Raw genomic sequence first — 19,998 nt, forward strand, 5'->3', positions numbered from 1 at the left:
TTCAGCCCAAAGGACACCACACCCTGTAAGGAGCCTCTCTCACCCCCGTTAAGTTTTCTTTGCTCTCTCCTCACAGACTCCTCCAGGTTGCTGCTGTTCCTCTTCAGCTCTTTAGAGATAGCCCCGAGATTTTCTGATATGACATTCTGTAAAAAAACCACACGCTGTCTGGGAGTCTGAAGAGGATTTCCAGCCCCAACTGGAAATTGGTCAGAAAAATGCTCATTCAGACAACTGCAGTGGGGTGTGCTGCTGGTTGTGATGGAGACACCCAAACCCCCAGAGTCTGGCCCCAGCCACGGCAGAGACTCTGCTTGCAAAGTGCTTTGAACAAAGTGCTCAAGTCTCAGAGGGAAGGGGCAGCAGAGCCCTACAGGCGGGGGTGAAAAGCCAGTGGACTTTCAAGAGAGTTTGGCTTTTGCTCATCTTCACAGGGCTCCCCACAGCACGTACCATCAAAGCCTCGCCGGCCGCCTCATCAGCATCGTGGGCTGCTCGCTCTGCTTTTTTCACAGCTTCGATGATGCTGGCGTAGGCATTAGAGGCATCGATTGCCCGCTGGATAAAGCCATCCTGGTTTGTGCCCTGGATAATGCTGTGTCGGAACATGAAGCCATCAAGTCCACGAAGAACGCTCTAGCTGGGCTCTTACCCATGTACCCCCAGACAAACCCCTTTGGGTTCCTCATCACAACACGTTCTCCAGGATAAAGCTTTGGAGATGGCACCCCGCTGCTCCTCTGCCATGGCGTGGGGCCGCAGTTTCCCATCCCCATCTCTGGTCAGAAATGCCCTGACTACTGCGGGTCATGGCTGGTGCCTCACCTGGACAGATTCCTCGCAAGCTCATCCAGGAGCCGGGCGTGCTCCTCTGCCTGCTCCACGATGGGGATCTTACTGCTGGCCGGGGAGAACTTCTTGACCCGCTCAGTCAGGGGCAGCTTCGCCCCATCCAGCAGAGCTGCCAGCTTCTCGTACGCCTGCAAGGACACACAGCACTCCCGAGGGCTGCCACCCCCTTGCGCCCTGCCCATGTCGAAATACCTCCATCACTCACCTCCTTCGCCCTCTCCATCTTCTGTAAGAAGTCAGAGACCTGGGCCAGGGAGTCCTTGGCCATCCTGAGGGTCTCCTGCACCAGCATGTGCTGCTTTTGGAGTTCACGGCTCTTTTGCTAGACACACAGAGGCAGGGTAAGGCACTGGCAGGGCCGGGGTAGGCCCCCCCCTGCTGCATGGCAGTACGGGACCACCCGCTCAAGGTCTACCTGACTCTCCTCCAGGTTGTTGCGGTTCAGGCTGTTCAAGTCCTCTGTCTGCCTGGTTTTGTTCACAGCCTCATTGAGGGCGTCGCGGAGATCCATCAGCTGGGAGCTGTGCTGTGCCAGCCGCTCCCGGATGCTGCTCACCAGGTCCTGGTTGGATTCCCAGCGGGCATGCAGCTCACTCTTCACCCGGTGCAGCACTGAGGATGGAGGAGATGAGAGCTGTTGCTCATTCATCCTCCTGCATTAAAGGGCTCTTTCTTTTGGCTGTGGAAAAGCCTGGCTTTGGTCTCACTTGGCAGGTATCAAGGCAAAAGTGACCGTCTTCCCTCCCTCCCTCTTTCAGCCTGGATAGCACAGAATATCGTGCAAAAGTGCCTTCCAAACACCCCGTGCTGGTAGAAGGGATGGAATCTCTTTCAGAAAGACACCCAGCCATGCCTGAAAGGCTCCAGATAAAGGAGAAACCCCACCTGAGGCCTGTTTCAGTGCTTGATTATTCCCACTGTGAAAAATTACTTATTTTTAGCAAGGGCCAGTTTATAATTCCAGCTTTCAACTGCTGAACTGTGCTTTGCCACTGCCTGTTAATCAGAAGCACTTGCTCCCTGCAGTGCCAGCATGCCTGGTTATGCAGTGTGGCCTTGTGTGGGAGCACAATCCAATCCATTGCTCCTGCAAGGGATGCCCTCAGGATGGCAGAGGTGCTGAGGGTGATGGGCTGCTGGTTGTTACTCTGGACCCATTTCCTGTGACAGCAAATATGAAGAAACACGGGGTGACTTATTCACATCCACATGTGATGGTAACTCCCGGTTCTAAGGGCTGTCATTTTCCATCATCAGCAAAACTACCCAGCTAGTAGAATCTGCTCTACAGTTCCCCTTAAGGGAAAAGGAACCATAAATGGAGTGTCACAGGGGACCCTAGAACTACTCTCAAACTCACTGGGGGTGCCTGTTTTACTAAACCACTCTCCAGACATGACCACAATGTGTAGCATTCACATGGGCTCCAGGCCAGGCTTTGAGGAACGGCTAGACCCAGCAGGTCTAGTCCTGTCCCACGCCACTGAGCCAGACTCACGCTTCTGAGCCTCCTCGTGCTCGCGCCTTGCCAGCTCCTCCTGGCTGCCCAGACTCCGCTCCTTCATCTCCCTCAGCATTCTTTCCACCTCGGCCATCTTCTGCCGGAACTCCTCAGTGGAGGTGGTGCTGGCGTTTGCTGCCCCAAACCTGACCATCTGCCGCACCAAGTCTGCAGAGAAATCCAGATCCCGTTAGTGCTGAACGAGCCAAATCCTTCATAACCCCCCAGACCCTTCCTCTCTTACATCACCCTCAACACACCGCAGCCAGCTTTATGCGGTACTCAGGCACCGAGTGGCTTAAGATCACTCAGAGCTATTGCCCCACGTTTCTGTCTCCTTGGCTGTTACATCAACTCATGCTACATTTCAAGCATCTTTTTGCAGCTTTATTTCCTCTCCCAGATTCAGTCACTCCATTTTGCTAATCTCTCCTGAAACAGTAGTGCAGATTGCCCTGGTTTCAGGCGTTTTAATAACATTTGTACAAGTTTAATGTGCATTTTTCCAAAGACTGTGTTTAGCCAAACAGCTGGGACTCACAATAACCCTGGTCTACTTGAACAGCCAGAATTCTGCAGGGATCTCCATTCCATTTTTATTTCCCCTTGTTTTCTCCACAGCCCTTTCCAAGTGACGCAGCACTCAATGCTGTTTGACAGCAAGAGTGTGGCTTTCCCAGCTGGAAAAACCCACTAAGCAGAGACCCTTCTTTACCTGCAATGCCCTTCTGAATGCTTTGGATATTTAGCAGGAGCTGCTCCCCCCTCTGGTAAGTCTCTCTCGTGTGCTGCTCAATCCGGTTTGCTTCTCTGTGAGTCATTGTCATCTACAACAAACAAGACTGGTTTAGCTCAAGTATGAGATTATGTTTTATGTGATCTGTCAGCAAGAAAGATGTTCCCAAAGGCATATAAGGTTTGGAAATGTGCAGGTTTTGAGGTCCTTGAACCATGTCTCCTCCAACAGCCTGCCCTGTGCTGTGCCCCTACAATGCATTTAGTGATGGTCTTAACACCTTCAGAGAAGCACAAGCAATAAATGCAGCTCCCATGCAACAGGCTCTGGATCCTGAAGCAATCTTAAAACCACAGAGGACAGTACTGTTCTGTGCTCTTAACATAAGAAAAGCCCTAGAGCCTGGAGCCAGGCCCACCTGGGTCCTGACCGGGACACAAGAAGAGATGGAGGGCTGCAGTCTGGCTGTTCAGAGCGGAGATGTGTGGAGTTGTACGTACACCCAGAGGCAGTTTGTCCATGTGGCTGCCTGGGGACATACACCATCAGATAAAGACTTTTTCCTCTCCCTCAGATTAGGAGCAGGCAGTTTATAAATCAAATCAAACCTTGCTCAGTTTATAAGTTCTCTGCAGACACAACTGGTGGTTTTTAGACTGTGTATAGGTTGCATCTTGCAAAAGGTGCTGCTGTACTGAGGCCTCCAAGGACTATTACAATAAAAAGGGTTGACTCATTTGCTGACAAGGCCTAGGCTCTCCCGGTCACAGCACAGATACATCCAGGACAGACCTGGATGCTTACGTTCCTTCCTCATATGCTTCTTCTATAAACGACATTCTAATGAATTTATTTTTACCAATTAAAATTGGAGCCATCTCAAAAGTAACTAATAAATCAAGAATCAACCATCAATATCACAAGACGTTTAACAGCCCTCCAAGGGAGGAATGCAGGTAATGCAGCTTGAGCATCTAAGAGACCCTGACCTCCAAGCCTAGTGCTGGCTGGGCAGGAGATCCATCCTGCCTGAACTAGGCTCCTTGCAGCCTTCAAAGCCCTCATTTTAGGTAAATGGAGAGCTCATGTTCTGGCTATGAAAGGTGGAGAAATACACTACTTTGTGCTGCAGAGCGTTCAGGTCCTGTGTGAGGTCCACATTCTCATCCTCCAGCTCGTCAGCCCTTTGCCTGACCTTGCTCATGGCTCTCTGGTACTCACGCAGCTGGTTCTGGAAAAAAAGAGCTGAAATCAGGCCAACAGGCCAGGAAACATGGGCAGAAAGCGATGTTACACCTTCCACATACAGCGACAGTTGCCATAGTGCCGTTGAGACTGTGGAGGCGAGCCCAGGCGATGGAGCTGGCGTTGAGGTTGACCAGCTGGTTGCGAATGGAGGGGAAGGACATCTCGATGCTCTGCAGATCCTCCAGCAGAAGCAGGACACAGCTGTCACACACTGCCGGGAGAACGGAGCAGTCAGCACAGCGCCCTTTCCTGAGGCTTCCCTCACCTCTTTCCCCAGAACCGCAGGATACAGACCTTCACACCTCACGCTGTCCGGGCCGTTTGCCACGGGGACCTCGTGCTCGTGCATGCAGACGTCGCACTGCTTCCCCGTCAGCCCGTTGGAGCAGGTGCACTCCCCGGTGCGCGGGTCGCAGGAGCCCCCTCTGCACTCGCACCCTGCCAGGTTTAATAACAAGGAAATGCCCGTGGCATCATTTTGTGCTGTTACCACCCCAGAGAGGGGGGAGAGGGAGCGGTTTTATTCCAGCTGTGCAATCGCATCTCTGCTTATCTACACGCCACTGCTGGGGTTTTCCCTGTGCCACCTAGCGACACCCACAGGACCTCAGATAGCAGTCGGTTGTTTTCCACCTTCAGCAATTCAACAAGCACACGTGCCACCAGTGCCTTCTCCCGCTCCTTCACACGCAGGACCCACCACCCGGGAAGCAGGACTCACTTGTGCAGCCCCTCTCGCTGAAGCCCCAGTATCCCGGGGTACACTGCTGGCAGCGTGGGCCGCTGACGCCGGGCAGGCAGCTGCACTGGCCCGTCTGCACGTGGCAGCTGCTCCCCACAGCGCCGACGTCGCAGTCACACCTCCGGCAGCCGGAGCATCCCTCGAAGCCATAGTATCCCTCCTAGGGAAAAACAGGACAGTGGGTGACCCATTCAGCAACAGGGCATGGGTGCCTTCCTCCTGGGGGACCCCAGCCTTGCTTTCTAGGAACGTTTTACAGAATCACAGAATCATCAAGGTTGGAAAAGTCCTTGAAGCTCCTCCAGTCCAACCATGAACCTCCCCCTGACTGTTCCCAACTCTACCAGACCCCTCAGCACTGGGTCAGCCCGACTCTTCAACCCCTCCAGGGATCCCGGGGACTCCCCCCTTCCCTGGGCAGCCCATTCCAACACCCAACAGCCCCTTCTGCACAGAAATCCTTCCTCAGAGCCAGCCTGACCCTGCCCTGGGCAGCTTGAGGCTATTCCCTCTTGTCCATCCCAGCACGCAGGCGGCCCTTACCTCGCAGCGGTCACAGTGCTGGCCTGTCACTCCAGTCTTGCAGAAGCACTGGCCAGTGCGTGGATGGCATGAGTCAGTCCCACAAGGCGAACAGTTGCATTCTGTCAGGAAAAAATACCCCCAGTTATACACTGAAGAGCCTGCTCAGGCACTCACAAACCTTATTCTCAGTAGGAAATCCTATTTTCTCCTTATCTATCACAATCAGAGCAAAGACAGAGCCTCTCTCTCCACTTGGATTTGTTCCTCCTGACAACTTCTTCCCATGACGCCTGCCCAGCGCAGACCCCCTTTTGTGAGCTGCAATTTGGCGGCTGCTCCTCGGAGGGAGATGAGCAGTGCTGGGAGTCGACTGGGCAAACCCACACGCCTGCTGAGCGCCAGTGCTGCTGCTGCTGCGTTAGCTGCTCGGGGCAAGACTGTTCCAGCCTGCGTGGGGCCTGGTGGCTCACATTTGGGGGTGGATTGGAGGTTATGGAGTTGTGATGCTGGAGGGCAGGTTTTTTTGAGTGTTTGGTTTTTTTTTTTATTATTACCGTCTTTAGAGGATGCCTGCAGTGTGTGCGACCAAGCATGTGACTCACTGGGACAACACACAGCCTGGCTAAGGCACTAAACACACCCGCAGTCGGTCTGTCCATCTCTTGCCCCCACCAGCACTCACTGCCTGCCCCACTCACGTGTGCAGTTCTTGGCTGCCACCGCGTCCCCGTAGTAGCCGGGGGCACAGAGCTCGCACCGCGTGCCGGCCGTGTGGTGCATGCACCCTGTGCAGGCTCCCGTCAGGGAGTCGCAGCTGCTGAAGAGCATGTTGGGATCCGTATTCCCGCTGCAGTCGCAGGGCTGGCACGAGCTGCCGATCACCAAGGGATTGCCGTAGTATCCCGGGGCACACCTGGAGAAATATGGCAAGTGAAAACACAGTCAGGGCCACAGGGGGATTCCCACAGCTCATGCCTGCACCATGCTTGAGTTGTACAATTATAACAGTGCCAGCATCCAACGCTTTTAAGTGCTGCAACCCTCAGGGATCTCAAAACATTTGGTGTTTTGCCTTACGATACTCCAGAAAGGTGCATTTATTACAGAGTGCAAGTCAAGGCAAAGCACAGCTAAGTAACACATCCACAGTAACACAGTATTTCAGCAGTGGAGACAGCAACAGGGCATTTGCATGCTGAAAAGTATTGAAAGAAATACTGCCAGGACAAATCACACTGGGGGCAGAGCCAATTTCTCCCTCTGCAGTTTTACTAGGACAACTTCTCTTCTTCCACAGCCATGGCTGCATGGGACTAGTGTGTCTGAGGCCCCAGAAACACGGGTGCCATCACCCTTACCGCTCACAGTTGGGTCCAGCGTAGCCGGGCTTGCAGAGGCACTGTGTGTTGGAGCCTTTGTGGACACAACCAATAGCAAAACTGAAACGATAAGGGGTAAACAGAGAGGTGGAGTTACCTCTGATGTGGTCCCAGGGGAGCCGATCACTCAGGGCTGCTGGGGCTGTGAGTAAAGTGGCCACGAATATGGTTTGGGGGCATGGGCAAGGCTGGCATTGGGACACCTGCAGTGCTAAGCTGCTGCCCCGATGTGGCACACTGTGGTTAAACAGTGAGGCCAAACAGGCAATCCTATCCAAGGGTGCTTACTTGTTGGAGGCAACTGAGAGGGGACACGGACATCCAACACACTGCAGGGGCTGTTCGGCAGAGTGGCTGCCCACGTAGCCATCCTTGCATCGCTCACAGTGGTCTCCTTCTGTGTTGTGCTGGCAGTTCTGCAAGGAAAAGGCAGGCTGTGGGCTCAGCACTGACACCAAGAAATGGTGGGTTGCACAAAGAATTCCCCACCAGGTATCTGGATGCTTCAGTCCTTCCTCTTTCCCAGAACACCCTAAGCTGACGCTGAGCAGGACCACCCCTGGAATGGCACATGCAGCTAATGCTCCAATACAGGCCCAGTCCTGCCAGCTCAGTATGTGAAGAGCTTTTTAATCACGTGCTACAGACCTTATAACTCCAAAATAATCATTCTGCTTCACTGTTTACTTACAAGACATATCCCAGAGCCTGGCAGACACTGATCTGAGTGGCCGTTGCAATGACATGGGATGCATTTTCCCAGAAAGAGCCCCTTGGTGTCCCTGTAGTAACCTGGAGCACATTCCTGAGGAGAGAGAAAAAAGTCAGAAATCTGAAAAACAGCCTGATACGTTCAGGCAAAGCAAATAAACTAATTTAGTTTCCATGACAGAATTCCCACAGGGTTGTACTGATGGAGAAGAGATTAAAAGCAACAATAAAGATTTTTTCACTGCAGCTCCTTCCTGCTCCTCGTCAATATGAGATAATTGGCCAGACAGAAGGACCTATTCCGAGGTACTGCAGGCTTGTAATTTTGGTCTGCAACACCTGAACGATCTCCCCACCACGCCTCTCCCAAGAGGGCAGATGCAGCTAACGCACCTCTCCCAGGTGCACTATGTTGTGGTGGGAGGGGAGCTGGGAGAGGGCTGGTGTGGGAGATGTTCCTCCTTCCAGCACAACCCGAGCTGTAATTTCAACTGAAGCCCTCAGGGGTCAGCTTGGCAGCTGGCACACTGGCACCACTGTATTGCACAAACATCCAAACCCCGCGGCTACCACCCATACCAAGCACAAGAGGTGGCTGAGACCCAAAATGTGACTGTTTGTGACTCCCTTCTGCCTGGAGCAGCATGTCAGTTTTCACCCTTACCTGGCAGGAGTCCCCCTGGTAGTTAGCTGGGCAAAAACACAGCTCCACGTTGCTGGCGCGGATGCCCGTAGCTGTATCTGTTGCCATCTCCAGGACCACACGGCGCAAGGACACGGATGAAGAGAGCTGGGAGAAGAGCGCCCGGATCTGCAGCTGTTCCAGGTTTGCCAGCACCATCATGAGCTCCTCTCTAGACACAGGGTTGTGCGTCTCTGTGTGCCTGAAGTTACCCTAGTGGGAAAAGACCTGATGTGACCAGCAGGAAGCACAGGCACCTGAACATCCAGCCCAGGCTGCACTTCCCTGCTGCTGGGATGTCTCCCCTTTGCACAGGTAAAAGAGCCCCTGGATCTTCACAGACAGTTCTGCTGCAATAGGCAGTGCCTGAAATACCGAGCTCAAAGCAATTGTCCATTCTGCCTACGTGCTAGACTTGTCCTTTCAGTAGCATCTGAGCACTTGTGTGTGCAAACTCACCTCCACCAGCTGCAGTTGGCCTTCATGTACCTCCCCTGGGGATGGGTAGGTGCCTTCCAGAAACATGATGCTCATCTGATTTCCCTGGGAAAATCAAAGATGTCAGTCACCAACTCATCCTGTTTATGCATTAGCAGGGGGCAGCAGGGAATTTCTCGGGCAGCACCTTCAGGATCACATCTGGGCGGGACTCCATGGGAATGAACACATCACCTCTCCGCGGGTCGGAGTGCAGCTCGTAGCGCAGGTGCCCACCGTAGGAGGAAACCTGAGGGACAGACAAATTGCACAGATGTTGCCACAAGTTTACGCCACTGAGATGAGTCAGAGCTGTCCAGGTTCAGCCGGGGCGTGAGCAACGCCTTCCCGTCAGTGGGCCTGCTGCTGGCACACATGTCGGTGGGGTCAGGGATGTGCATGACGGCTGGTCCAGCCGCCACTGTGCTCTTACTCGGTCCCCAAGGTAGGAGCTGGGTGCAACCCAGTAGAGCTCCTGGTAGGCATCTGGAAGGTTCTTGAGATCAGCACGAAGGAGCTGCTCCCGCAGGCTCAGAGTCGTGGGCACCTCTTGGCGATCGCTGCTCAGCAAGAGCCACCCATTCATGTTGACAAACTGTTGGGGAAGAGCAACTGTAGACCTTCTGGTGGAGCTACAGAATGTATTTGGGTGATGATGCTTCAGAAGAGCAAGTCCCAGAGCAGCAGAAAGGATGACAACAGGTTCACAACCTCACATGCATCCTGATGAAGCCACTGGCAAGCTGAGCACCACCCCTGCCTCCCGCCTGGCACAGTCCCCCCATGCCGTGACTTTCCACCCTCTGAGACCCCAGAGACCAGGAAAAGGGACTGAAAGTGGGTAACAGGCACAGGGAGACAAAGACAACTCTCCTCACGGTGTATCTTCCGAAGAGGTAGGATGAACGCAGGACAGAGACCCGAGGGCAGCTGGGACCACAACTGAACTGCAGGCTCTGGTAGCCCCTGGCCCCTCTCACCTCAGCTCGGTGCTTCTCAGCACTGCGGCAGCGATCGGTCGCACCAAAGCAGAAACACTTGGTGCAGCCCTTGGGGTTGTTGGCATCCAAAGAAAATGTCCCCAGGCGGCACTGGTCACACCTCGGGCCGTCCACATTTTCCTGGAAGACAAGCAAAACTCAACAGTGTCAGTAGCTCCTCACTAGACCTTACTGGAAGACAGAGATGGCCGTATGAGTGATCAAAGCACAAGGATGTGATGCTGAAAGATGATGAAGCAGTTGCCAAACAGGTTTGCTTGCACACCACCCATCAAACATTAAATTCACCTGGAGAAAGCATTTGTGAACCCTACAAAGGGGCTGGAGGAGGTGGCTCAGCAGTAGTTTGTTACTCTGCTGTCACACAGAAGCAGGAAGAGTCAACAGGGCTGACAGCTTTACCTGCTATGGGCTCTGACACAGGGCAGGACTCAGACTGCCTTTTCTCCCCGGTGACAGCCTTCATGGCCAAGAAAGATGGGGACAAGAAGTCTTTCAGGGTGCTCTGAACCCACCACCACACAGATCAGGCTGGCTTCAGCTCAGCACACAGGCATTCTCCTCCTCAAGCCCGGCTCCCTCCTGCCACACCAAACACCCCCAGCCCCCCCAGGCTGAACCAGCTGTATTGTCAGAGCAGGAGAGCTGAGCTGAGCAGAAACACACCGTGGAAGGCACCAACAGACTGACCTTGCAGTGACACTGCCCTGTGACTGGGTCACACACGCTAGCTTCGGTGCCGGCCTGGTGGCAGTCACAGCGCCGGCAGTTGGGGTAGTGGTAGAAGCCAGGGGCACAGAGGTCACACTGTCGCCCTATGATATTGGGCTTGCACCTGGACGGGACACAAGAGCCACAGCATTAGAAACCTCTGCCCTGGTCTGCTGCACAGGGAGCAGCTGGGCTTTCAGAGCTTCACCCACTCTGGCAGGGATATGATGCTGACGAGGATTTCCCCATCCTACACGTTTCCTCCCTGCAACCTGCTGATGAGCCCCATCACAGAATCATCTGGGTTGGAAAAGCCCTTGAAGCTCCTCCAGTCCAACCATGACCCTCCCCCTGACCGTTCCCAACTCCCCCAGATCCCTCAGCGCTGGCTCAGCCCGACTCTTCAACCCCTCCAGGGATCCCGGGGACTCCCCCCTGCCCTGGGCAGCCCATTCCAACGCCCAACAGCCCCTTCTGCACAGAAATCCTTCCTCAGAGCCAGCCTGACCCTGCCCTGGGCAGCTTGAGGCCATTCCCTCGGGGCCTGGCGCTGGCTCCTTGGCTCCAGAGACTCCTCCCCCCTCTCTGCCCCCTCCTGGCAGGGAGTTGCAGAGGGCCAGGAGGTCTCCCCTCAGCCTCCTCTGCTCCAGACTGAACGCCCCCAGTTCCCTCAGCTGCTCCCCATAAGCCCTGAGCTCCATCACTCCAGCACGGACCGGGGATGCTGCCTGACGTGCCCAGTGCTGGCCGGGGCTCTCTCACCGGCACTGCCCGCTGTCCACGTCACAGCCCGGCTCCGTCAGCTCCTGCACGCCAGGCCGAGAGCAATTGCAGTCCTCGCAGCCGATGAGGGGGTGGCAGCCGAAGGTCTGGGGCTCACAGACGACACACTCTGGCTTCAGGGTGTGCGGAGGGCAGATGCACTGCCCTGTCACTTCGTCGCACAGACGCGTCCCACAGTCGCAGGCTGGAAGGGGCAGAGAAGGGGCTGTGTTTGGGGGAGCAAGACCCAGGCAGCTCCAGGAGAGCACAAGGCAATGGATGCAGAGGCTCAACTGCTCGGCAGGCAGCTGGGCTCTTTTCATGCAAGTAGAGCCATTACAAGGCTGGAAAATACAGCCATTTCCCAAATCAGCCTCGGGCCTGTAAGAGGCAAAGCAGCAAGTGCTGGAAAAGGAATGCTGGAGATGGACAACTCACGCCTGCAGTTGGGGAAGCCCCAGTAGCCGGTGGCACAGCGGGAGCACTCTCGCCCGATGACGTTGGACTTGCAGGGACACTGCCCGCCGAAGGGCTCGCACTGCCTGCCCCGCGCCCCTGCCTCGTGGCACTGGCAGGGCTGTGCCCCGTTGTTGTAGAAGAGGGAGAGGGAGATGGCAGAGTCACGGCAGAACCTCAACGATGTGCTGGGGCTGCAGGGGGGAGGCAGGAGGAGTCACTGTGCTGCACACCCCCACAGCCTCCCCACCACCCCAAAATCCAGCAGGATCTCCTGCAGCAACAGGTACTGAATTAGCGGGAGGGAGAGCCCCATGACACTGAGATCCCCCAAATACCCCCAGGCTTGATCATTAGATAAGGAAAGCCTTAAGCAAATCCCTCCCCTGCCACACATGAAGGGAATGGGGTTTTGCTCCCTGAGGAGTGTGCAGCCTGTGGGCTGCTCTGCTCTCCACCCAAAGCTGAGGGTCTCACTTGATGTAGAAGCTGTTGATGCCACAGCTGCTGATGAAATCATAGGACTTGTCCAGGGGTTCTTCCTGCAGGTACTGGGAGCTGTAGCTGTCCTCAGGCACCACAAGGATATAATCCTGCAAAACAAGGACAGATGGGTGAGCCAGGGTCCTAAGCTGAGCCAGAGAGATACAGTCCAAAACGCGCTCACTCAGAAGTCCAAATGCACCCTTACCTTCTCATCAGCTCACCACTTGCTGGGACCGAACATAACACACAAAGTGCCCAAGTACTGGAAAGACCAGGGGCCACCTCTCTACTGGGGTCTGACCATCAGGGTCCATCTAATCTAATGCTCTACGTGAGGAGTGGCCCAAATTCACTGTAGTTAAAAAAGGCAGAATACCCCAAAAGGGCAGCAGTGGCTGTGCTTAAGCACAGAGACAGGCAGTCACTGTCATCTCAAACTCCTAGACACGAAGGCACTTGGGTTCCAATTCTGTCTGTCAGTAATTTATCCAGATTTTGATCAATCTTCTAGTCCTGTTGCCTGAAGATAACAAGGGCTACCTGATCCCATGATGAGACCTGCCTGGACAAACAATGCTATGCAGGTGCAAAATATTGCTGGGGCAGGAATAAGGCTTACTCTGGGTTATCAGAAGCTGTGTATGCAAAGCAACACCTTCAATTTCTGCCTTGTTTTAGTATCAAAACCACACAGTGAAGAATAACTGTCATACACAGATCCTGCCTCTGAGAATTCTGCCCTCAGTTCCACACCACTAAGGTTGGAGACTGCAACTTTCTAGAGTAGTTCAGAAACTGAGTGACAGTGGGAAATATTCCTGTGGTCACTCAGTGACAAAAATCCCCAAGGACAAACTCCAGCCCTGCTGGAGCCTGGTCCAGCATGCCCCAAAAGCTTCCTGGAGAGAGGCTCACCAGCCACAGCTGCTTGCCCTCTGGCACTCGAACAACCACAGTCAGATCATTATCGGTAACATCCAGGATAATCTGGTCCTCGGAAACTACCAGGCTCCTGCACCCGTAGCCGTGTGGGCAGAAATTAGCATTGGTCTGACCTGAAAAGACAACAAATGTATTGGTCCCACACTTCCCTTGCAGTCCTCCCCACACCCTCCCAGTTTGGAAGAGATGGGTCAGTCTCGCTTCATCTTTGTGATGCTCAGAGAACCAGCAGTTATCTCCTGGCACGAAAAGCTTTCCAGGGCTTCTGCCTATCAGCAGCTTCCCCCAGGTCCCCACTCTTCTCACCTTGCCAGATGCGCCCACCGTTGATTAACACTTCCACGGGGAAGGTGGGATGGTTGGGCTGGTAGTAGTGTAGGATGAAAGCATAGCGTCCCAGGGCCTGGATCCGGCTGTTAAACACAACAGCAGCCTGGCCCAAAACAGGAGAACAAAGAGACAAAAAACCCACATCTGACACCTGCACTCACAGCCTGGATATTTTTTATTATTGCACAGATTTGTGCTCTTAATGCACAACTGTCAGGTCTTGAGACTCCTGGTGAATCAACCCCCCTGTCTCCACACTGCCCTGTCTAACAGTGTCACCTTTTCCTGGGAGCCCAGGGAATCAAGCAGTGCTAGATGGAGCTAAGACACACAAGTCCACAAGAATTACAGGTTCAGGGACAGGTTTAAAGTCGAGATTAAATTCTGAAAATGCTCACCGCTAAAGCTACTCAATAGAGAAGGAAAACTTCTCCCTGCCCCAGGTATCCAGTGTCACAGCACCAGCAAACCAGCCCAACCCACACCCATGCCACTACCTGCGGTGGCTGGAGAAGGATGAGCTCTGCGGTGGGGTCCACTGCCGTGGGGGGCCGAGGTGCAGGCTCCACCGGGACCCCAGCCAGAGCCACATGAACAGCCTGAGCCAGGGGAACGTCAGGAGCAATGGCCAAAACCTGCCCCCCCTCCAAAACAATCGACTGAGAAAGCTTCAGGAACCTTGAGGGAACACAGGAGCTGCTGCAAAACAGGGAAAAAGCAGGATGTAAAGGTCTCCGACAAGGAAAGAGAGAGGCTACGAGGTCCTGGCAGGAGAAGCACACCCTGTGCCACCTGGCAGATTACAAAGCTTGTCTGTCGAGGGAGAGCTTTATACCAGGACCTCTGGGGCTCTGCCACATGGGCACAACAGGAAGAACAGGAACCCTGCACAGGCTCATTTCTGTGCAAATAGTTATTCAAAGCAGTGTCAAGAATTTGGAGACAGCGAGTGTCTCTTGTTGTATGTGAGTAAGCAGAGGAAGGCCTATTCAGGATGACAGGAGTGTCTGCCAGGAGGCAGTGTGGTGCTCAGATAAGGGACCAGCAGCCTGACTTCCAGTCCTTACTCCACCGCTGCCTGCTCGGTGGACACAGGCAAGGCGCTTCACCTCAGCCAGAGATTGCTTTGTACTGTGTCAAGAACTGAAAAGGCCCCAAACCTGAGGGAAGCAGGGGAAGCAATTGCTTTTGGAAACAGCCATACTCATGCTAAAACCCCAAGAGGACCGAGACTCTTACCTGTTGGATGCGAATGTGCCATGGACGCTGATGCAATGCACCTTTGGCTCGATGAACTCCATGGTGAACTGCGCAGCGGGTATGAGGTATACTTTGTGCTGCCACACAAGAGACAGACGCCTGGTTACATGACAGCCTCTGCCACTGGGAGCCTACAGCAGTTCTTGTGCCCACCAGCGAGGAGGCAGACCACACTAAGGACCTCCTTATCAGACACTTCAGCTAACACATGGCAGGTCATGGACTTTTCACTGTCCCCTCCTCCTCCGCACAAGCCTTAGGGCATTTAGCAGCTCCACATACTTATGGGATTCTTCTGGTCTTGGCTAAGTGACTGTGAATGCCTTCAAGGTAAAATAGGAAGACGCACTGCCACACTGCTACAGAGCTCCCTCTGCAAAAAGCAGCTTCTCCCCATCTTCTCCCAAACCTCAGTCCCACTATCTACTTCAAAACACACCACTGACCACATTCTCCACCTTGGCTCATGACATAGACTAAGATGTAGTCTCCAGTTCAAGCAGGACTAGAAATCCCTCCTACAGGCTAGATACCACTCCTGCCTCTCCTCCTTGCAACCTGTCAACAGAGGTACCCTCACTGGGAGCCTTACCAGAAAGAAGTCAGCCAGATCAGAGGTGAACCGAACGGTGGCCTCTGAGTTAAGTTCAAAAGTTGCCATGCGGCTCTGGGAATCCACAGCAATCCCACGACAAAGGAAACTGTAAGAGAAACACCAATTTTGAAGCCAGCCTTGAGCAGGGTCATGACCCATTTCTTGTCTTGCCAGCTATATGTCCTGAAGGTATTTATACGAAGTCCCTGGAAAACTTTTGATGCCTTTTCTGGCAAGTCAGAAGAGCAAAGTTTCTCAAGGACACCCCAGACACGTGTTTCCTATTGCAAAGGTTGCAGTCTGAAGTCAGGCACTTCTACAGTAAGGGGCAGGGTTTGACCTGCACCAACAGCCCAATAAACCTGCCTGTAGGCCATTCCCTAAATCAAGGCTCCCACCAATGTACCCAGGTGTAAATGGAAGCAAAAGATTATCTCCTGGCAGAGGCATTAGAGGACTATGTTGGCACAGGTAGATATTTGCCAGGGATGGTCAGTCATTAACATCCATGTCCAGCTCGAATAGTTTGGACATACACAACTCAGACGTACAACACTGAGGCATTGCTTTGTTCATGTGATAAAGCAGAAACAGCTTGACTGGCAAGGGTGGCCTGTCCTTGCCACACCAGAGGAGGACTGAAGCCCTTCTCGGTCTCAGAGCTGACCGTACCTGTAGACACACGGGTAGAAGATGAATGTACCCTGCTGCATGGCTAAGTGTGGTGAGCTCACAGCAATGCCCACCGTCTGCAAAGCATTGGTGTTGGCATACTCCACCACCAGCACGTATTTTCCAGGCTGGGCAACAGGCAAGGACAGCTGGACTTCCACCTGGAGGAGAGAGAGATGTCTGAGTGACTCCCCATAGTGAGCGTGTATGGGATGCCCGTGCTCCAAACCAGCCTCCTCTGCAGTTGAGGGGACAACAGGACAACTCTCACCACGTCCTTGCAAGCCTTCTGCATGCGAGACACTGCTTTTGGGTGCCTTAAACAACAGGGCATGCAAGCACACAGCTGCAGGACTGATGGGGTAACAGTGGGGTGCACATGGGTGCAAAGCCCTGCCAGGACCTGCCCGGGGGGTGGTGGGAGCAGAGGGAGGAGTGCTGCAGTGCCCACGCGAGGGCGGAACAGAAGCGTCACTCACATCACTGCCACTGCACGTCGCCATCCGGGGATGGGAGGGGGTGAGCTGCTCCGTGGGACACACTCTGGGTAACCGGTTGTCCAGTCTGCAGACTGCATCCACCCCTGATGCAGCGGGGAAGCCGTCCACAGACAGGTACTTATACAAGAGGCAGCTAAAAACATTACGTAAAAAGTTGCAAAGCATGGTTGTTACATCATGATTGTAAGAGTCAAGAGCATCCATACAGCCTGATCCCTGCAAGATTTGCAAAAAGCTTTGGTCTAACATGAGGGCCCTGCTGCCCAAAGGAGCATCCCTGGTTAGTGTGGAGCAAGAGAATTTGTATTGTGGGACCAGGGAGGGCAGTGACAACAAAAAGATTCTCCCCTTGCAAGGTGCTTTATCCTGGGGACCACTGCTACAGTGGAGGGGACTGGTGTCCAGAGCCCAACCAACCTTCTTGCCAACACAGACAGAGCAAGCAGATGCACTGAGGTGCTCCAAGCACTATCAGACTCTGCCCATTCATTTTCAAATAGCCCAGCAAGACTTAACTCGTTGTAGCCGTTTTCCAGGGCTGTTGATTAACATACAAACCAGCACTGGGAACCCAGCCTAGCAGAGGAGGGGGCTGTGGTCTTACTGGGTGAGCTGACCCTCCAGAGTTCATGAGGACACAAAGACTGGCTGTGCCATGGATGAGGAGATCTATGTGTTGGCTTTCTGGGACAGTGCAGGTTCAGCAGGGTTTATCAACCACAGCTAAGTGCTCCACTAAGCCATTTTATTACATCCAGAGAGTGGACTGTATTTCTTAACCCCAGGCCAAGAGTAGCTGAGTAGGTCCCACACAGCACAAAGACATGGAGATCCTTACTTCTGGGTGGCTTGTTCTGGAGCTGGCTGGTAGGTGCATGGCTCTGTGACCTTTAGCTGCAGTATTGGAGCTTCATAGTACGAGCTGGGTAGCAAAACCAGATAGTCCTAGGAGGAGAGATGGGAGAGTGGGTTATGTTTGGGACACTTGCCCCCAGGGAGCTGCTGAAGCCCCTTTGGTGGATGGAGCACGAGGGCTGGGCCTTACCAGCAGCACACCCTCTGCTTCAACAACCAGAGACCAGGTGTTGGGGTTGAGTACGAAGGGCTCCCCAAAGCTGTTCTGGGGGACGGTGACAAAGGCTGGCTCCGTGCTGGGAGCAAAGACAATCTGCTTGGTCTGCTCTGTACCTGGAGCGGGAGGGACGAGAGGTTGTGAAGGGACTGGGATGGAAAACCTGGGGCTGCAAATAGGAGGCTGAGCTCAGGGAAGCAGCTCTGCAGTGCAGCGGGGAGTCCCAGGCTCCCGCTCTCTCGGCGGTGCTGTAGCAGATGCACCGCAATCCCACACTGTCCTGTAACAGAGACATCCGCTCTGAATCTGCTCAGTAGCTTAATGGGAGGAAAAAACCCCAAAATCACCACAATCCTTAATGCTAATCCCCAGTTCTCACAGTGTGCTCTGCATCCCCAGACTGCCAAGCACGGAGTATTGCATGCCAAGGAGCTCTTGCCAGCTAGAGAAGGAAGGAACTCATCTGGGAAGAATTTATTCTGAGACAGTCAAAAAGAACTGCCCAGAAACTTTCTTCCTTAGGGATATTCTGACCCCAGCTCCACAGGCGAGATACCTGTCTTCTGGCAAACTCAGACCCCTAAGTTGTGCTCCTGTCTTTCTTGCCAGTCACAGACTCTGCACCCAAGATGCAAACATTAATGTGACAGGACAGAATGGGTTTAAGGCCTGATCCCGCTCCTATTGAACAGCTCCTTGGCTCAGCTGACACAGTCCCATAACCACTGAATTCATTAACTTTGGATGCAATAACAATACAGCACCTAGAAGCAGACTGTCTGCCTATCTAGCAGTCTCAGGAGTGTTTTGAAGAGCACGGGTGAGAGGGATTCACCGAGCATGGCTGCATGGTGAGCCGACGAGATGAAGAAGGGAATGTGGCATGCTGACTATCCCGGTGTGGTACATGGACATCAAGGCATAATGCAGAAGGCCAGAAACTAAAGCAAGGGTTTGTGCTGCCACTGGGATGGGTCAGCCCCGTCCCATGTGTGCCAGCTCTGCAACGTGCCTGGGATCAGCTGAGGCCAAGCCCTCGCTTTCTCAGATGGGAAGCAGAGGTGAGGATGCAAGGAATGAAAAGATTTTCCTGAACAAGCAAGGGGGTAGATTTCTCAACAAACTGACATTTCACATCCCTTTGAGATGATAGAAAACTCAAACTGAGATGGCTTCTGGAGGTGGGGTGCGAGAAACCGGTCTGCAAATCATATACTCGGAAAAGGCTTCCCTTTCTGAAAGCCACATCTTCCAACTTTTCTTCTTTCCAGGCTGCTTGTCCTTTATCACGTGAAGCCCATTCCACCCAGGCAGAAGGTGGCTCAGCATTTCTGGAGCCGATCTGGCCTATCAAGGAAGCTGCCCTCCCGGATCCTGTTGCTGATGCATCAGTCTGGCAGCTTGCCTTCAGCACTAAAAAAATTAAGTGTTGCTTCTGAGAAAGAAGGGAAGCATGTTATAAGGCGAACGAGCTCTGCTGATGGATAGGATGGATTAAATACTTCCTGACCTTTGGTGGGAATCTAAAGCATGAACATGGCTCAGGCTTCTCTTGTCTTTCTGCTGTGTAATATGACTGGTCATAAAAATAACCAGCTATTTTTACCCTCCAAAAAAAAAAAGTAGAAAAATAATATCTTGGCATTTCAAACCTTGCGTTTCACATCAATGGCAAAACATCTATGTCAATTCAAGACAGAGGAGAGAACTTCACACACTGGTAAATTAAGTAGCTGGTGTCAACAGCCTTGTGCTGTGCACGTATGGTCTGGAGGAAGAGCTTCAGCAGGACGATGGGGCTGTAGCATCAGAACGAGTAAAATCAATCAGCCTACCACCCACTAGGGCACTTGAATGGCCTCAGGTCTGTCCCCATGCAGTCTTGCTTATATCGATTCCCAGAGTATTTGTTGTCCCGGTCTCTAGGCTTGTTCAGCCATCTTTTGGTGGCTCTTCTTCTTCGGCAGCTCATGGCTGGATGAGAAGACACTGCAATGCCTGTATAATGCGCAATCCCATGCCACTTCCAAACCCCACATGATGTGTGGAGCCAGAAGCCTGGTTTGGGAGAAGCGCAAGGCAAAGGCAGGCCTGCCACATCAGGGCACCTGCGAAGTAAAACCATGTCCAGCTGCCAAAATTTGGATCGAGTTCCCAGCACTTAGCCCATTCTGGTTTTGTAGAAACTCAACTCAGTTGTGCCTGGGGCACTGGGGTGATCTTGTCCTGTGCTGGAAAGGCTGTATCAAATCCTACAGCGGCCTTATCTCGCAGCAGCCTGGCTGCTAACAGTCCTCAGTGTGCAGCCCCAGGGCTGGCGTCAGCTTGCTGCTGCTTTGTTAAGTAAGGGGGGCTGTA

General features: G+C 53.4%; 1 protein-coding gene across 3 annotated transcripts in view; it reads right to left on the minus strand.

Moving 5' to 3' along the window:
* The window catches only part of LAMA5 (laminin subunit alpha 5), a 127,615-nt gene that overhangs the window by 10,388 nt on the left and 97,229 nt on the right, over nucleotides 1-19,998 (minus strand). For 2 of the 3 annotated variants that reach the window (XM_074919887.1, XM_074919886.1), the window contains exons 24-57: nucleotides 17,614-17,756; nucleotides 17,407-17,513; nucleotides 16,548-16,701; nucleotides 16,069-16,229; nucleotides 15,394-15,502; nucleotides 14,781-14,878; nucleotides 14,039-14,240; nucleotides 13,518-13,644; nucleotides 13,185-13,324; nucleotides 12,261-12,376; nucleotides 11,766-11,977; nucleotides 11,328-11,532; nucleotides 10,545-10,689; nucleotides 9,834-9,974; nucleotides 9,287-9,448; nucleotides 9,002-9,103; nucleotides 8,836-8,919; nucleotides 8,359-8,589; nucleotides 7,675-7,788; nucleotides 7,272-7,399; nucleotides 6,963-7,043; nucleotides 6,303-6,517; nucleotides 5,623-5,723; nucleotides 5,059-5,239; nucleotides 4,632-4,775; nucleotides 4,397-4,548; nucleotides 4,210-4,320; nucleotides 3,069-3,180; nucleotides 2,351-2,521; nucleotides 1,268-1,464; nucleotides 1,058-1,174; nucleotides 826-980; nucleotides 454-595; nucleotides 44-146 (exon numbers count right to left, since the gene is read on the minus strand). In XM_074919887.1, the coding sequence (XP_074775988.1) occupies nucleotides 44-146; nucleotides 454-595; nucleotides 826-980; nucleotides 1,058-1,174; nucleotides 1,268-1,464; nucleotides 2,351-2,521; nucleotides 3,069-3,180; nucleotides 4,210-4,320; nucleotides 4,397-4,548; nucleotides 4,632-4,775; nucleotides 5,059-5,239; nucleotides 5,623-5,723; nucleotides 6,303-6,517; nucleotides 6,963-7,043; nucleotides 7,272-7,399; nucleotides 7,675-7,788; nucleotides 8,359-8,589; nucleotides 8,836-8,919; nucleotides 9,002-9,103; nucleotides 9,287-9,448; nucleotides 9,834-9,974; nucleotides 10,545-10,689; nucleotides 11,328-11,532; nucleotides 11,766-11,977; nucleotides 12,261-12,376; nucleotides 13,185-13,324; nucleotides 13,518-13,644; nucleotides 14,039-14,240; nucleotides 14,781-14,878; nucleotides 15,394-15,502; nucleotides 16,069-16,229; nucleotides 16,548-16,701; nucleotides 17,407-17,513; nucleotides 17,614-17,756 (4,863 nt within the window). The remainder of the gene's footprint in view (nucleotides 1-43; nucleotides 147-453; nucleotides 596-825; nucleotides 981-1,057; nucleotides 1,175-1,267; nucleotides 1,465-2,350; nucleotides 2,522-3,068; nucleotides 3,181-4,209; nucleotides 4,321-4,396; nucleotides 4,549-4,631; nucleotides 4,776-5,058; nucleotides 5,240-5,622; nucleotides 5,724-6,302; nucleotides 6,518-6,962; nucleotides 7,044-7,271; nucleotides 7,400-7,674; nucleotides 7,789-8,358; nucleotides 8,590-8,835; nucleotides 8,920-9,001; nucleotides 9,104-9,286; nucleotides 9,449-9,833; nucleotides 9,975-10,544; nucleotides 10,690-11,327; nucleotides 11,533-11,765; nucleotides 11,978-12,260; nucleotides 12,377-13,184; nucleotides 13,325-13,517; nucleotides 13,645-14,038; nucleotides 14,241-14,780; nucleotides 14,879-15,393; nucleotides 15,503-16,068; nucleotides 16,230-16,547; nucleotides 16,702-17,406; nucleotides 17,514-17,613; nucleotides 17,757-19,998) is intronic. The other variant, XM_074919888.1, reaches the window with a different exon arrangement.

Source organism: Athene noctua, chromosome 16 (genome assembly GCF_965140245.1).
Source record: "Athene noctua chromosome 16, bAthNoc1.hap1.1, whole genome shotgun sequence".
In the NCBI taxonomy this organism is placed as follows: domain Eukaryota; kingdom Metazoa; phylum Chordata; class Aves; order Strigiformes; family Strigidae; genus Athene; species Athene noctua.